Genomic DNA, 18326 nt, shown 5'->3' on the forward strand with positions numbered 1-18326 from the left:
TCGCACTGAAGCCCGGTAACTGCGTGGAACTCAAGCAATGAAAATCGGAGAGGTCTTCTCGCAAAGACAAACCAGAGCTCATGATCTTTGTAAGTCAACAGCTCCCTACACAAGAAGCCGTGTATCACTCTCGCCGAGAATCCCAAACCATTATCGAACAGCTTAAAAATCTGAGCAAAAACAGGATCTTTCTTCACTGTCTCCAACTCCTTTGGCAACCACTCCATCAATCTTTTGAAATAGCGTACCATCTTGCAGTTGTTATTGATCTGATGCACTTGGGTCTCTTCACCCGGCTTAAACAACCGCTTTGGTAACTCCTCAGACATACCTACAATCACAGAAAAGAAGTTTATAATCAGAGCACAAACAAAGAAAGAAGAAGATTTGACAAAAAACCAAACCTTTGAATCGGAAAACAACAAAAACGAATCTATTTGTCAATTTTCCCTCTTTCAAAAAAGGACCAAAATCGAAGATAAGAAACTAAAATCAAAACACCCAAACAATAACATCCATGAATTGCGTAATGTATAAGGAGATTAATCAACCGATTCAAGTAATTTAGATTAAGAAATAAGAGAAATCGGATTTAAGTGATGAGAAACTTTAAGAAATCTAGGGTTAAGAGAATAAAAACAAGTAATCGCAAACTCACCTTCTTAGAAACGTGAGATGTTGATGAAATTGATGGTGGAAGAAGAAGAAGAGCGTCCGACAATGTCGTAGAGTAAGAACAAATCTCCAATTCTTCAGGCTGATAACAAAGAGAAAGACGAAAATAACTAGATTAGAGATGAAAAATGAAAGTTAAAGAGTGAAGAAACGATTTGGCTTTGTTCTTACCCAAAATCGCCATTGGAGGAGCTTCAAGCTTTCGACGGAGAAGATGAGAGAGGTTCGTTAATCTCTAGGGTAAATCGACTTTTGTTTCTACTTTTTTTTATTGTTTTTCCTTTATTTTTACTTTCTGTTTTTACTTTTTGTTTTTTTGTTTTTTTAAAAGTGGTTAAATATATTTCGAAATATTAATATTAATTATATAAATCTTAACTATGCTAATTTGAGGGAAATATGGTATTTAAAAAATTATAAATCCTACTTACCTAAAGAATTTTCAAAAAGTCCTATTCTAACAAATCGAAGTATAAAATGTCTTTATTTTCCAATTTTCTCTATTCTTTTTATGTACACATTGCCAAAATATTCGATGTGGTGGTTTTCTATTTTGAGTAAGTAATTTTCTAATTTAAGAAAATATAAATATGAAACCTCCACATCCAAATATTTAATATGTTGATTATTCAAAAAAAAAAACTCAATATCAAAATAGGGTTTCGTTAGAGATATAAAATGTTCAACAATTTTTTTTGTAGATCTTTTCGTAGAAACATCTATTAATCTAATCATGTATAAGTTCCTTTCACAACAAAGAGAAATATTTAGATATAACATGTCATGTGTTAATTAGTTGAAACATGTTTATTTAATGATGGAAACTTATTATCTTGCCATATACGTAAAAATTATAATTAGTATTGAAATCTTAATAAATAGTAAAGACCTAATTGGCTTTAACTTAGTTATCGTTACAAATATAGTTAAATGACGAGATTTGTGGTAGAGTAGGTGGTAGTTTTTTTGTTTTCCTAAACTACCATTAATGAGATTTAGTTTTTGAAGCTAATTTGATAGCACAAAAAGTAATATACCAAGGAAGAACAGGGGTAATTTCATAAAAGAGTTTCTGAATTAATAGTATTGATGATAAAGATATTAAAATTTCGATTTGTTCAATTAGATAAGGTTCGGTTACAGAAAAACCCGTTTTGATTTGGTTCTCTTTTTTTTTTTTTGTTCAAAGATTTGGTTCTTATGATTTAAAAATAACCAAATGCCGCAAATATTCATTTTCGTTTTGACTATTTCTGTTTAGTTCAATCTCTTAGGATTGTGCTAATGTCTTGTTATTGGTCCACGTTGGTATGAAAAAGAAGAGAATGATATCGCCAACTTAACCATGGTTAACACTGTCTTAACCGTGATTAGTTTTAAAACCTAGGTTTTAGCGTTCACCTTCCGTGTATAATATAAATATATGAGGCCTACTTGGCAGCCCCCGATAATCCACCCTAGCACCAGGAAACCATTTCTTTAACTCGCTGTCTGTTTTATTTGTTTATTTATACAGCATGTTTTTCAGTTTTTAATTCTTTTTTTCCCTAATCGGCAGCACTGATTTCGGCGTTGATCGATTTAACTGATTTCGTATATATCTAGTACTACTTTTGTTGCAAATGATGAGTTAATCCCATTTGATAAAAAGAAGCTCAAAATCCTTGAGCGGTGTTGGAAATCATAAACTTCCATGACTCTGATGCATATTGATTAGATTCCGTTGCCATCTTTCTACTTCTATTTTATTTTTCTTAGATGAATTCAACAGATGAGCTAATTTAAACGATTCCTGTTGTTAACTCTAAAAGTTTCATTGTTAGGCACTGTGGTCCTTACAAGTCGGATGCGTTTCAGATCAATCTTTTTGGTTAACCCTAGCATCTATAGGCGAATTTGTTCCTTATCAATCATGTAAAAAGTAGATTTATACTTGAAAAAGTTTATTTCTGCAGAATTATGCGCTTTCACGCTTGAAAATTTAGTTATAGAAATTATTACAGGAGTTAGTGTACACTGATCAACTTAAATATACTCCCTTCATAAACAAAAAGACCATAGATGAAGAAGCTGGACGAATCATCACAATTCCCTCAAACTAAAACTGTTTTTACATATGCCGTCTTTGATTAAATCTTAATTTATAAATAAATAAACACATATTTTTAGAGAATATGACGTTAAAGTTTTAAAAAACCAATTAGAAGTTAATCACAACACTTATCGAGACGAAATAGTATGAGAGCATAGAAAGGAAAGGACTCTTGAAGAAAAGACGAACGATTTAAGAATCATGAGTGGGTTTTGGTGCCCAGATAAATAGAATTTTCTACAAGCCGTTAAAATGTTATCATTATAAGTTTATAACAAATCTCCCAAACACAACTTTGGTTTTGTCTTAAGCCATGTTCGTTTACTCCAGCGGTTGCGTCAAAAAATTAAGCCTTTAATGACAGAAACATACGGCACCGGAGAAGCACTAATCACTGATTTCCAGTCGCGGCGACAACTACCAGCTAATATAACGAACGCGGAAGAAATCAGCGTCATCAGCGTCTAAGTTTCTGTGTCTATGGCAATGTATTAGCGACTGATTTGGGTTTTCTGCGTCTACGGCTTTGTTATTGTTGTCTCCATCACAGAGCTTTTTTTTTACGCAGCCGCCGGACGCGGCGACTATGAAACGAACAGGACTTTAGTCTTCTGCGCTAATAATAATCTATGCTACGACGCATCGTTATCCTTGTCACCATCGAAATATTCATCGTCCCTCTGAATCTGCTTATCCCGCGAACGCTCTGGAACAGATCACATTATGTTTCCAATATTCGCATCAATTGCTGATTAAAATGATGAAACATTTGTGGAGATTTGATTTAGTAGTTTGTTTGATGATACTTACGGTCCACACGCACATCTGGATTTCGTTCGTCTTCATCAAAATCCGGTATGTAGAAATCCGGTGGAACCTGCCAGGTTTTTAAAAAGACAGTGAATCAGTTTTTGAACCTGCCAGATATTCTTTTTTGATAATGATGATCCGAGTTTACCTCCTGCATCTGCACGCTTGGAGCGTGCTGGATGTATCTCAAATTATCCAAAATCTGTGCTTTTATCGTACTGATATACGATTTCGTATTTAGATTCTCCTGTTTTAAAAAAAAAATATATTTATTTTTTAAGCAGCACACACACAAACCATGCTCAGTAGATTTTGTATAACTAAATAAAGCATACTATAAGAGAGACACTTACAATGTGACCACCAGGAATCTTCAATGAATAATCCGGCCCAAAATACTTTATATAATCATTATCAGGAATCTCTGTAATAAAATAAAATAAAAAACTAAACCCTCAGCCAAAAAGATTACTAACATTTCTCCAGATTAAAAAAAGAAGAATGAAAGAACTTCACTAACCATTAGGAAGTTCTGTGTCCAAAAGAATGCCAGTCTCAACGGTCCAACACCGAGCTACGTTCTCCTTTGTGTACCCTCCACCTCCAGTCACCTAAATGAACAAAAACTCTAGCTTCATCATAAAGGAACTTAAATTCTCTCTCTATATATAAGCCAAGCCAAGAAAGGTAAATAGATAGATTTACCAGCAAAGGAATATTGAATTTCTTGACGAATTTAACACATTCAGCATGTCCTGCATATATATAGAAACCCAAAACCTAGTCGTTCAGAACCAAGTGAAAGAGTCAATGAGATAGAAAAAACAAAAGAGAGGTTTTTGATTACAAGAAGAAAGAGCACCATCAATAGAGAGATTAAAGCATCCTAGTCGATCCCTTGCTAGTGAATCTGCTCCACACTGAAGTACTATTGCACCTGGCTGATATATCTCAACCACCTTTGAAATTATCTACAAAAAAAAAAAAAAAAGATCAAAACACACAAAAACATAAGAAGCATTCGAGAACTTCGATTGTTTCTGGCTTAAAGAACTTACTGCCCTGAACAGACGGTTGAAACTACTGTCATCAATCCCATCCCTGAGCGGAACATTTATGGCGTAAAACTTCCCTTCCCTTTCTCCTATTTCCTTTATCAAAGAAAAATACATCACAAATGACTAATACATCCAAACACATCAGAAAAACATTCCTCACAGAAATCAAAGCACCTTAACATCGCCGGTCCCTGGAAAGAACTTATCCCCAAACTTGTGAAAACTAACAGTCATCACTCTGCCGTAACAAAATCTCGATATCAGTTTATATGATAAAAAAAAATTTCAACAACAAAGTTGTCGTGTTAGGAGCGTACCTGTCAGTAAAGTAAAAAGCCTCTTCAACTCCATCACCGTGGTGAACGTCTATATCAATGTAGAGCACACGAGGATGGTGTTTCAACAGCTCGAGGATTCCTAGTACGAGATCGTTGATGTAACAAAAACCAGATGCATCGCATTTTTTAGCATGGTGCAACCCGCCCGCCCAGTTTATCGCAATGTCACAGAGTTTGTTGTTTAATCTGCGTGCAGCATCTGTAGCACAAAAGTAGTTGTTCAGTAACTCTAAATCTCTCAAGTGACAAGCAAACATACAATGACACTTTTACCTATGGTTGCACCCGCATAAATTTGACAAAACTCGAACATATCCTCAAAGACAGGACAATCCTCTCCTAAATTATCTGCAATAAAAGTGAGATTCCAATTTCAGCTAAACATATGAATCTGCAATAGGAGACGCAAAACTTACATCTAGCCATTTCGTTGGGAAACAAATCCTTATTTTCTGGGTTGATTCGTTGCAGGAACTCGACATAGTCTGGAGAATGGAACTGGGCCATCTCGATAGGGTATGCCTTGTGTGGACGCTAAGGAATATAAACAAGATGAACAGTGCGATTCTAAGCAAAAGGAGTAAAGGATGAAGAGACAAGAAAGATGAGAGAGACGAACATAAACTTCCATCTTGCTATGGAGGCCATATGCAAGGATAAGATGATGGGTCATACAAAGCCTGTGAGGTTTCATTGGGTGATTCGGACCAAAATAAACGCTCCCTACATCTCCTGCAACACAGAAAAACAAATCACAAATCTTTAAAACAGCATATGCACATGGAACATAGCTACAGCTCATAGAAAGTTACAATATTCCATATTTGAGCTAAATATATAATAGAGACTTAGCCATAAACAACCAAAGAAGACAAGTTCGCCGGTACTAGAGTCTTCTTCTTCAGTACTTTTAAGGATTCTTGGGTTGGCTCAATCAAGAACCAAGAAATCAAAAATCAGAAAATCCACATAAAACCCTTTCTTTACATCAAACAAAAATTTACAAGAAAACTAAACCACTCCGAGAATTTTCGACCTAATTGTTGAAATTCAACGTGAAAGATTCAACCTTTCGAATGTGTGGTGATACTGTTGACGAACAAAGACAAAAGGGAGGGAAAGAGAGAAGGATATACGAACCATCGTAAAAGTAGGAGATTTTGTCCTTGGACCGCATCTCTTCTAAGAAAAAAAAAACTACAACCGAGATCGACCTGTTAACAACAATTATGGCTTCAATAGATGTGAGACGATTCCTCGGAGAAGAGTGGAGACGACTGAATCGAAGCGCAACTAGGGAGAGGAGGAGGGAGGAGGGTCCAATATTAAACGGCAGCGCTTAGGGGTTGTAATGACATGGCTCATGACGTCATTTATATGTATGATTAACCGGTTGACTCTTCTGTTTTTAAACCAAGGCCAGTACCGTTTCATCGGTTGAATCCAAAATCAAAACCTTATCAATATCAAAATTGTTGTAAAAAAAAATCAATATCACATTTAATCTAAAAACTAGAATTGACCCGTACGGTGCAGCTATTTTCTCATTTTATAAATTATAATTTGAATATTATCGTAAACGTTTTAAATATATGATTTACATTTTAGTATTATATATTGTATAACTATATAATCTTATTGTTTTAAGTTTTTTATTCGACATTTATATAATGATTTGTTGTATATATTAAATTTTGTTATTAATTATTATCATATACTAATATCTTTTTGAGTTGGGTACAATAAATTCATAATATGAAATAATCAAATAGAGAATTACGTATAAAATATGTCTTTTTTTTTTAATTTCTACAATTTGCATACAATACATTTTAATAATTTATTTTGTTATACTATAGAAATGATATTTGTTTAGGATAATTTATGTTTTCATATTGTATTTAAAATATATATACTTTAGCATCTATCATTTTATTATATTGTAGGATTTTATAAGTAAATACATTATTTTGTTTAAGTTGTTAAGCTCTATTATTATATTAAATTTTATGCATAGTATTAGTAGCATCTATAAAACTATTTTAGTAACTTTTATAGATATATGATGCTTTTTGATGTTATAGTATTGAGTTTTCTGATTTTTGTTATTAAATTAAGATTCAAAATATTATACTATTGTAATTTTTACAATATAGTCTGTTTTTCGTGTTGCATTTCAAAAATTATACTTTAGCATATATCATATTATTTTTTTTGTAAAATTTGTAATATTATCATTATGAGTTTGGAATATTTATTTTCAAAATTGTATACTAGTCAAGAAATATTTGAAAATTATACAACTATTTTTGAGTTTGAAAGATTATAAGACTTTTGAATCTTTTTGTTACTAAATTAATGCATTATTTTATAAAGAATATTTGAAATTTTTGGTAAATTGCTTTATATATTTCAATTTTTTTGTTATAACTGTAAATAAACAATAAATTTTTTATTAAAATTGATTTTTACTAATATTTTCATCGATATCTCATTTGCTTTTTTGCGGATAATAGCCTCTTCTTTTGTAAAGCTCAAAAATAAGAGTGTCAAACCATTCTCAGAATCTTAAAGGAATATGAGGTAATATCAGGTCAACTCATAAATTTTGATAAGTCTTCGATTCAATTTGGACACAAAATTGAAGAATCTACCAGACAGGAGTTACGAGATATTTTGGGCATCCAGAATTTTGGAGGAATGGGATCACACCTAGGTTTACCTGAGAATCTTGGGGGCTCCAAGATACAAGTTTTTAGCTTTGTGCAGGATCTGCTAAATAATAGGGTCAACGGTTGGACTTTTAAGTTTTTCACAAAAGGAGGAAAGAAACTGATCATTAAATCAGTGGTTACGGCATTACCAAATCATGTGATGTCTTGCTATCGTTTACCTAAGGCAACCGCAAAAAAAAACTGACGATCACAGTAGCACAATTCTGGTGGAGTCCAGGGGGAAGCACATGAGACATGCACTGGAAATCATGGGACAAAATATTTGTAAATTAGGATGAAGGAGGTTGGGTTTCAAAGACATCACTGATTTCAATACAGCAATGCTTGGTAAACAGTTATGGTGCCTGATAGAGAAGCCAAACACTTTATTTTCTTAAGTTTTCAAAGGTCGGTATTACAGGAATGCCTCACTCCTGGAACCGATTCGTTTGTATTCTCCGTCTAATGGCTGGCGGAGTATCATATCTGCTAGATCTTTGGTAAGCAAATGACTAATCAAAAGGGTGGGATTAAGATCATCTATATCTATATGGAACGATCTATGGCTCCCAACCACTCGCCCGAGACCAACTAATAAAAACTAACACAATTATTACTCGGACCTCACAGTGGATTCTTTCATTGATTCTACTTCGCAAACTTGGAATTCGCAGGCACTCCATGCTTTGGTGGACCCACAGGATGTGAAAATTATCGAAAGCATACTACTGAGCAGAACTCAGATGGTTGATATCACTCAAATTACCCTAAGGAGTGAATTACTCTCTCAAATAAGAGGTTCAGTTGTAGTACTTAGGGATCGAATCCACAGAGAGCTAGGGAACCTAATAAATCTAATCAGATTTGTTAAGCTAGGTTGTTTAATGATTTAAATGTATAGTTGCAGGTTTGTGAACAAGTAATTGCTCGATTGATTGATTGAGGTTTTGGTACTTAAATGGAAATAGGTAGACTTAGGGTTTTTATTCAGGTAATCAAGATTATAATCCTACAGATGCCTAATAAGTTGTATGCATGACATTATAGAGCTTAACACTTAATAACAAACCATTAGGCTTTCGCTTTCTAGGTTTGTCTATTGACCAGTGGCGATCGATTATTCTATAGGAATATCGATCGATACACTTGTTGAAACGTCGACCGATTATTCGATTGAAATATCGATCGACGCTCTTGGTCAAGCTTTAATGCGCGGATTGAATATGCTCATTAAGCTTTCTAGATCAGCTCTCGCCTACTCTAGCAATCTTAGCTCAGTTAGGATGGATTCAGGGTGAGATGCAAGCTATCGCTTATGTTTACAACTCATAGGGCAAGTTCTAGGTAGCTAATCTAGAAACATGCATTAATGACAATCCTAAAGATGAATATCACACCTTAACAATCTATAGTTGGGGCTAATCCCTCATAACTATTTAAAAATCTAAAATCTAACAAGATAACTACTCAGACATGGCCAAGCAATTCATAACAGAAATAAGGTATAAAAACTGCATAGATAAATAGATAGATAGATATCAATGGAGTTCCAATCACAAATCTCTTTGGATCTTCTCTCCAATCTACTAAAAATCCTAGAAAACCTTTGCTGTGAAATCAGTAAAACAAGAAAGCACACTTTGCCTCTAACATGTTGGCAAAGCTTATATAGTTAGGGTAAAACTCATCAGGAGTAATCTTGTAAATAGGTGAAGACTTGGGCTCTAAGTCGGCTGAGACCAAACGGGCTTTCTGCGCGCTTCGCTATCGATCGATGATATGATGTGAACATCGATCTATTATTCTTCCTCAATGTCGACCGATGGTCATCTCGGGTGCTTACTCCAAATATCTCCAAAATGCTCCAAAATCATCACTTTCCTCCAAATCACTCATGATCCTATAAATATGCTAAATAGACTATAATATAATAATTAGTAGTTAAAACACTTATAAACCATGGGTAAAAGTGGGTCAAATCCATGGTATATCAATGGTAGATAGGGATGAATGGTATTTCACAAACAATGGAAAACATACGGTTAAATTAGGATATCAGGTAGAACGGATTTATCCAGATAGGGAAAAACCACCATTAATGTTTGGACCCACAGTTGATGTATTGAAGGCGTTCTGCTGGAAAATACGGTGTCCACCAAAGATATAACATTTTATGGCAATTGGTGATGAGGTGTATAACAGTCAAGACGAATCTGCAAGCGCGGGGGATACATGAGGATATATGTTGTGCATGATGCGGAGCCGGCGAAGAATGGATAAACCATGTGTTTTTAATGTCATCCATCACTTCAGGTTTGGGTTTTCTCAAAGATACCATCAAATCCAATATTTTCCCAACAAGCTCTCTCTTCACAAACATTGATCATCTCTTCTGGAGAGTTTTTCCGCAGATGGATGATCATCAATCTGCATGGATACTATGGTATATTTGGAAATGAAGGAATAATAAAGTGTTTAGTAATCTGGATATTGATCATAGGAACACGCTTAATTTGGCAGAAACAAAATCAACACTTTGGACTGAGGCACATATATTGAACGAACTGAGGAACATACCACACATAGAGGTTACGACTCTACCATCAATTCCAGGAAGATGGTGTTTCAAAGATGGTTCGTGGAAAGAGAATGATATTTTCTCCGGACAGGGTTGGCTCAATACTTTAGAAGGATTTGATGGGCTGATGGGGGCAATGAATGTTCGGGCTAGTCTCTCTCCTCTTCCTGCGGGGATGGAAACACTACTTTGGGCAATAGAATGCATGAGAAACTTACGTCAATTTCAGGTTACGTTTGTAACAGATTTTTCTCAATTGGCGAAGATGGTTTCAGAACCAGAAGAATGACCAGCTTTTGCATATTATGTTGAAGATATTAAGGTCCTGAAAGAAAGTTTCCTCCAATCAGAGATTATCTATGTACTAAGGACGCAAAATACAAAGGCGGATAGCCTAGCACGCAGTGTCAGGAAGCAAACCGTCTTTCGTCGTTCACATGGATCAAGATCTCCCGGTTTGGTTCACAGAGTCAGTATGAGTCTTTATAAGTTGATGACAAAAAATACTAATATTTTTAATGAATTTTAAAATTTCAAAGTTTTCTAATAGAATATTTTGTAAATAATACATGAATTAAAGGTTAGTTATATAATTTATATTTAATATATAATTATTTTTAGATAATATATTTTATGAGATTAAATTTACAGGATTAAAGCAAATCTTATCATTGACGATATTTTGACATGTTTACCTTTTTGTCAGCAAAATTTATTTCAAGATTTTCACCAAAATTTGCGTTGGATTACTTCCAGGTTGGATCTTTTTCACTTGAATGTACCAGTTGGTTTTGTAAGGTTTGATTTCTAAAAGGTATGAGATTTTTTGTGTTGCTTTCATTTTTGCTGAGAAAGTTGTCAAATGTGCTGCAGTGTGTCGTTAGACAGTAGTATATATATGGAAAAATAATTAGGTGTACTAACTACTAAGTGGATATGTTTCAAAAAAAAGATTAAAAAGAAAATATTTTGTCAAATGTATAATCATAACCTAGATGATTTCACGATTTTGTAAAACAACTGGATTAAGAAACTTTTTTAATTGTTTACACTGAAAATAAAGGAATACTAGGTGGTAACCCGTGTTCTGCGCAGAGTTAATGGACTAAAAGAGATTATAACTTTTAATTTATAGATATTGAAAAAGTAAAAGTTGTAGTCACAAATAATACATGTTATATAATGAAAGATGTCACGAAATTATGCATGTTTATATATGGTACGCTTCAAATTTTTTTAAAAAAATTGTGTTATTGGTTAGGTGTAATTGAATTATAGTTTGTGTAAACAAATCTATAAGCGTAAGCAAAGACTTATAAAATAAGTTATGAATTTAAGATAAAACGAAACATAGACAATAAAATTATTGCTTTCATAATATAAATTCTGAATATAAGATAAAACGAAACATAAGCAATGTAATAATAAAATATAAAAGGAACAAATTAGAAGGAAACAATTCAAAAAACAAAAACCCGAAAAACCACAACTGCACCAATTAGTGTCTTCAGAACTCTTCCCTGGAACCCAGAGATGATCCGAGAGATCTTCACATATTCGAACACGGGTGGTAGGAAGAAATCCAATCTTATAAGGATGGTTGGTTCTCCGATTGAACCACAAAAGGGTGTCATGGAAAAGTTAAACATAAGCATAGAAGTTCCTTGTCTCAGTAAAATATCAAACTGTGAAACCAAATCCTTTTTAATCGATGTATAGATTTTATCTCCCTTCAAAAAGAAAACAAACGAAAGCATTAGCTGAAAAACATAATATGTCTAAGCTTTAAACAATATATAAACTATCAAGAACTTAACTTTTGAATCTACCAAAACCATTTCAATGGTCTCTCCACCGGCAGCCTAGTACTGCTTCCAAAGTCTTATGACTTTCATCTTAATTTTCCACATAGCCTTCTCTGGCTTCAAGTTAGAAATGAAATTCATGGCACTCATTTTCTTTGCTAGTTTTGAAACTTGTAGGTTGTGATACCGTAGATTAAAGTGTAGTATGATATATATAGTCATAAATGATGGGTTTAGGCCACAAGAATTGAGTCAATCAAATATATTCTATCGTGAGATTCATGGCAAAAAAATCACTAAAATTTCGTGTATAACTTTTAATTGGTCATCAAAATTTTGTATAAATTATTAGTAACTTTCTTATATTAATCGAAACCGGATTGCGTTATGTCGATGTGCGTATATTAGTTTCCTATATTTTGTCTATTGCATAAAATACGGTCAAATGTAAAATTAGCAAAAGGAATCAAGTAAATATGGGAAACCAATATTATTGGCTGACGATATTCAAAGACGACATAAAATCCCCCATTTATTTAGATTCTAGGGTTGATTCCCCATTTATTTACTTGCATCATATAAGTTTTGTCATAGTTAATATGATTATAAATGTTTATTATATATATATATATATATATGTTACGTCTAGGATATTAAAAAAAATGTTATAATGCTTTTCTTATATGAATATGCATACAAAGGAAAAAAACCGCTTTGTGTTTGCATATACACATATGAGAAAATGAGAATAAGTCGAGGCTTTGATAACATTATCTTCGTGCACATCTGAGAAATGTAGCTACGTCTAGGATATTAAAAAATGTTATAATGCTATTCCTGTATGAATATGCATACAAATGAAAAAAACTGCAAACGCATATAAGAAAAAAAAACATATAGTATAATTACTATCTAGTTTTAATGTGTAATGACATTACATGTAATTTGTCTAGGCAATGGAGGTCTTTTTAAAAGAGAAATGTGAGAAAGACTCTTATAATGACACCTAAGCAATAGCAATTGTGTTAATCACACATGAATCTAATGTTTATTAAGAAGAGTGCTCCCCAAATAATAAAAGGGGATGTCTTCACTATACGTGATTTCAAAGCACTCTATTCGCTTACAGCTGTGATTTTAAAACAAACTATATTTTCTTTTGTATTTGAGTTTAGTAAATACTAGCTTTTGATCCGCGCGTCTGCGCGGCTGTCAATTCTTTTTCAAAAAAATGAGTAGTATATATTTTTAATGTTATTGATATATAACATTTACTATATTATATATATGTTTTATATGATATGTTTACACATAACATTTTTATTGTATATACGTCTTAATTTTAAGTGTTCTATATTAAATTTCTTTAATTGATTTTTTGTATGAATGTATTTATACATTGTTAGAATTTGGAATATAAATTAAAAATAATATATAGGAACCCATATATAGAATATATTATTTGTTATAATGGTGAAGCTCTTATTTTATTTTTCATATAATTTCACTATTATACCATTTTGGTATATATATATAGTCTAATGTATTGAAGCTCAATTAGCATATTAATAGATCATATTAGTAAAATAATTTATAAGTAAATAAATGGACTAGTGTATTCATTAGAATAAGCCTATAAACATAAGCTTCCAGATTAAATGGTTAATATAATTTACAAAGTAAATAAATGGGCATATACTTAGTATTTCTTTAGATTAGGGTTTAGTTCGGTTTAAATTTAAAATCGGTTTGAATTTAGTTTGGTTTAGTTTATTTGGGTATTAGAAAGCTTTAATCAAAATTAACCCAGTTAATTCAGTTAATATTATTATTTTTAAACATACATGTAATTTTTCGGTTTTGATATTAATGTGAGATACACATTCATTTATTTTGTTTTAATTGTGTTTCTTCTATGAGATAGTTATACTCGAGACTAAAATAGCTTAGAGCATGTTTATTGTAGGTTTCTTAAGTTGGATCTTTTAGCATAATATAAGATATGCTCTCTTAGCTTTTAACTAAAAAAAGCTAAGAGACGTCTCTTAAATAAGAGATATAAGAGATGTCTCTTAGCTTTTTTAGTTAAAAGCTAAGAGACTGTAGCTTATATTACGCTAAAAACTCCAATCTAAGAGACCTGCAATAAACATGCTCTTAGAGCATGTTTAACCCAAATACCCATTTGGGTATCTTAATCATTAAATTTAGTAATTAAAAGCAATTAAGAACCTTACTTAAGAAACACCATGATTTTGAACCTCCAATGGTAGTCTCTTATTTAGGGGTTCTTAATTAAAAAAATATTAAACATTTTTTAATTAAAGAGAAATTTATTTATCAAATAAAACATATTAAAAGATAACATTTAAAACATAGATTTAAAAAAAAACATAAAAACAAAGATGAGTACAATAATTGAGAATTAATCGGAAAAAAAAACTGAGCTCAAAAGTTGTCTCCATCACGTCCAAATTTACGCCACATATGTTCAACCAAATCATCTTTCAGTTGTTGATGCATTTGTCTATCACGAATTTTAGTTCGAACACCCATCATATTGGCGATATTTGTAGGCATATCTGTAGAAAAACTGAGATCGACATGTGAACTTCCGGTGTCTTCTCCATGTTGGAACTCTGAAACATCAAATTGAGTATATCCATTTTGTTCGTCTTCTACTTTCATATTATGGAGTATGATACATGCTCTCATAATCTTCCCAATTTTGGCTTTATCTCAAAAAAGTGCTGGGTTTTTAACAATGGCAAAACGAGGTTGCAAGACTCCAAAAGCACGCTCGACATCTTTTCGGACAGCTTCTTTTTGCTGAGCAAATAAAATCGCTTTCAGTCCTTGTGGTATTAGAATAGATTGGATAAAAGTTGCCCATTTTGGATAAATACCGTCGGTGAGATAGTAAGCCAAATGATACTCTCTTCCATTGACAAAGAAAGTGACTTGCGGAGCTAGACCTTTTATTATGTCATCAAAAACAGGTGAGCGATCAAAAACATTGATATCATTTAAGGTACCTTGAGGTCCAAAAAACGCATGTCATATCCATAAATTATACGAAGCAACCGCCTCTAAAACAATTGTGGATTTTCCCGAACCACATGAATATTGCCCTTTCCAAGCGGTGGGACAATTCTTCCACTCCCAATGCATACAATCGATGCTTCCTATCATCCCGGGAAAACCACGATGCTCACCAATATCAAGTAGCCGTTGAAGATCAGCCGGTGTTGGTCTTCTTAGGTACTCATCGCCGAATAAATATATTATTCCTTCGACAAAATTTTCCACACATGCCCGGGTAGTAGTTGAACCGAGTCGGAGGTACTCGTCAACAGCATCAGCCGCATAACCATATGCCAACACACGAATGGCTGCTGTACACTTTTGAAGTGGAGAGAGACTAAGCCTTCCGAGAGCATCTTTCTTTTGTTGAAAGAATTTAACTTCATTGGAGAGTCGATCGACAATGTGCATGAACAATGGCTTGTTCATTCTAAATCGTCGATGGAATAAATTTTCAGTGTATGTTGGAGTTTCACTGATATAATCATTCCATAAACTTATATCGCCTTCTTCACGATTCCTTTCGATATGAATTTTTTTTTCCTTGTTTTCCTTGCTTCTTCTTGATTATCATAATCAATGGTAAAATTTTTGAATGTTTTATCAAAATGTTGATCGAAATATTGATCAAAATATTCATCATCTGATCCCTCAAAAGTGTTATGAGAAGCAGATGCCAATGATTTTTGATAAGTTTGTGTTTAAAATCTGTGAAGAAAATGTAGAGAAATAGAAGAACAGAAGATGACTTTATATAGAAAAGTTGAGAAGAGAAGATGTCTTTAAATTGCTTGGTACGTAGAGAATGAGAGAAGAGAAGATGTCTTTAAATTGTTTGGTACATAGAGAATGAGAGACGAGAAGATGACTTTATATAATTGTACGAGAATTGAGAAGATGACTTGTGATCAAGTCCGTGATACATAACAACAAACACGACATATCAAGTCTGTTCCACATGAATACTAACCTTCCGTGACACATAACAACAAACATGACAAGACCACAAACATTCCGTGACAAATAAAAACAAACACGACAAGACCACAAACTTCACTACCACACACGAGAAGATCACTGGGCTTGTCCGTGAGTCTGTTTGACACTGTGCTTCCTCCACTGGGACTTTTTGACCTGAAACAAGCATTTATATGATTAATAACCAGTCTTTATATCACCAATAACCAAGACAAGAAGCAGAGACAGAGAACACCAAATTATGCATTTATATAATTAAGAACCACAGTCACATAACAACCACAAGAAGCTGAGACAGAGAATACAAGATTACACAAACATAAGACTACACGCCTTCAAACTTAGATTTGAACTTAGGCTTAGATTTGAAATAATGCGACAACATTAACTTTCACTTGACCTAATTAGACAAAAACTCATTAATTAGCTTGTTCTTCGGAGCTTCTTCACCCTCAGCAAGTGGTTCTGGTTTTGCAATTAACCTATCAAGTAGCTTCATTTTTGTCAGCCTTTCTTTCATAACCAGATCCTCCTTCTTGATGTCCCACATACTCTGAAACTCAGCCAGTGCCTTCCCCGATGCATGCGTCTTCTTACCAAGCCCCTTTGCTGCCTTAACACCCGGGGGCCAAATGGTTGATTGATCAGCTTCACCAATGTTGGTTTCAGAGGCGTGAGAGGTTGAGGATTGTGCACCTTCATCGCACCTTCTCCTTTTAGAGCTTCTCTCCGCTTTAGAACTGGACAGGTCACACAATTTCTGATCGTTTCGAATCTCCTTCCACGCATGTTCAAGCATAAATTTCTTGTTGTAGCTGTTGAAGAAGATCTCATGAGCTAGCTTGAGAACATCATTCTCGTTTTGGCCACTACTTCTCTCTCTGGTGGCAGCTTCATACGCGCCACAGAACTTGCCAACCAGATCATTCATCTTGTGCCAACGTTTCTTACAGTACCGGGCTCCCTGTGTTCACCCACTGCAATTTTCGGACTTGCCGCAAAGTAAGCGGCAATTCTTTTCCAAAAAGCAACAGATCGTTGCTCATTTCCTACTAAGGGATCTTTGCTGGTGTTTAACCAAGCAGAGATGAGCACTACATCATCTATATGCGTCCATGTTCTTCTTTCTCTACGCTATGCAGGAGTGGCACCAAAGTTTGAATCTTGACTTCGTTGAGTGCCGAAAAGAGGAACTCGTGCTGAAGGAATTTGGACACTATCTTCTCCTAAACCAAACACAATTGTGGGTTGACTATTGAGAAGGTCAACAAAATTTGATGGGTGTGTATCCATACCGAGCAATTTTAAAGAAGAGGGGGCGAGAAGAACAATTCTTATTACAGGAGGATAAGAAAGAGAACTCGGAAGAGATGAACAATTTTTGTAAGTGATGAACAATTTTTGAAAGATGATAAAGAAGAGAAGAAGGAGACGTGTTTAATAGAGGGTAGAGAAGAGCAACCATAAAGACATGACACAAAGCTAAAACATTCATCACAACCATAAAGACATGACACAAAGCTAAAACATTCATCAGAACAACTACATCGATTCCTATCTATTTATTACCGAGCTTCAACCATAATCTATCTCTAACCAGAACATTAATTACCGAAATTCAACCATTACCTAACACTAACCAGCACCATTTATTACCGAGGTTCACCCATAACCAGAATCGAAAGACTTTAATCAATTAACAGAGCAAAGAGAAATGCATTACCTGTATTGCTCTTCTCGTGCTTGTTTATGACCAGCCTTGCTCATGTCTTGAAGGTTCTCTTCTATCTTGAAGGTTTGATCCCTTTGATAGCATTTAAAGATCAGGCCCATTGAGTCATGAGATGACATCACTGCAACAAACAAACAAACAAAAAGAAACTCATAGGGGAATGTAGTTTAAAGCATCTACTTCACCAACAGAACCAGAAGCTTGAGAAGAATCAACAAAGCGTGTGTAACTACTACAGAAAGTGCTTCTAACACCTTCAAGATAAGATAAGTAAGGCATGAGTACCTCGGTTAACACAATGTCAATATGATTGTTCAGATCTTCTAACACCTTCCAAGCTTGTACACCATTGCTATCTATATTAAGACCGAAACACAGAAACATATGCCAAGTTAATAGACATGATGATCATTGAACCAATATCAAAGTGTGTCAAAGTTTTGAAGTAACAGACATTGAGTT

At 33.8% G+C, this 18326-nt stretch overlaps 2 protein-coding genes and 1 non-coding gene across 4 annotated transcripts; 1 reads left to right on the forward strand and 2 right to left on the reverse strand.

Moving 5' to 3' along the window:
• Positions 1-2291: 2291 nt before the first annotated feature.
• LOC125584896 lies at positions 2292-2383 on the forward strand. Its single transcript, XR_007321802.1, has one exon. It is a non-coding gene; the product is annotated as a small nucleolar RNA R72 (small nucleolar RNA).
• A 556-nt stretch (positions 2384-2939) lies between these two features.
• LOC106430324 (histone deacetylase 9) lies at positions 2940-6346 on the reverse strand. 2 transcript variants are annotated; one of them, XM_013871114.3, is made up of 15 exons: positions 6114-6346; positions 5593-5705; positions 5390-5507; positions 5247-5321; positions 4953-5172; positions 4810-4873; positions 4636-4728; positions 4440-4548; positions 4283-4332; positions 4098-4188; positions 3931-4001; positions 3726-3824; positions 3578-3644; positions 3375-3473; positions 2940-3078 (listed from the first exon to the last, which is right to left on the reverse strand). In XM_013871114.3, the coding sequence occupies exons 1-14, from the start codon at positions 6148-6150 to the stop codon at positions 3400-3402; spliced, it is 1281 nt and encodes a 426-aa protein (XP_013726568.1). In that variant the 5' UTR covers positions 6151-6346; the 3' UTR covers positions 2940-3078; positions 3375-3399. The 2 variants fall into 2 exon arrangements, with proteins under 2 accessions (XP_013726568.1, XP_048607535.1); XM_048751578.1 differs by having other exon boundaries at positions 2940-3074; positions 3373-3473.
• Positions 6347-16532: 10186 nt separating this feature from the next.
• Positions 16533-17063, reverse strand: LOC106430334 (glutathione S-transferase T3-like). Its single transcript, XM_013871120.2, has one exon. It carries the CDS (start codon positions 17061-17063, stop codon positions 16533-16535), a length of 531 nt encoding a protein of 176 aa, XP_013726574.1.
• Positions 17064-18326: the final 1263 nt, after the last annotated feature.

The sequence above is a fragment of the Brassica napus genome, chromosome C3, assembly GCF_020379485.1.
Source record: "Brassica napus cultivar Da-Ae chromosome C3, Da-Ae, whole genome shotgun sequence".
NCBI classification, from domain to species: domain Eukaryota; kingdom Viridiplantae; phylum Streptophyta; class Magnoliopsida; order Brassicales; family Brassicaceae; genus Brassica; species Brassica napus.

What these genes read in the sequence shown, in the direction of transcription:
- LOC106430334 (XM_013871120.2), bottom strand. Translation starts at nt 17,063, where the DNA reads ATGAATGATCTGGTTGGCAAGTTCTGTGGCGCGTATGAAGCTGCCACC.
- LOC106430324 (XM_013871114.3), bottom strand. Translation starts at nt 6,150, where the DNA reads ATGCGGTCCAAGGACAAAATCTCCTACTTTTACGATG. An exon ending in AATCTCCTACTTTTACGATG is followed by an intron (nt 5,706 to 6,113) that starts GTTCGTATATCC and finishes TCTGTGTTGCAG; the next exon opens with GAGATGTAGGGAGCGTTTAT. An exon ending in AATTCAATATTCCTTTGCTG is followed by an intron (nt 4,189 to 4,282) that starts GTAAATCTATCT and finishes TTGTTCATTTAG; the next exon opens with GTGACTGGAGGTGGAGGGTA.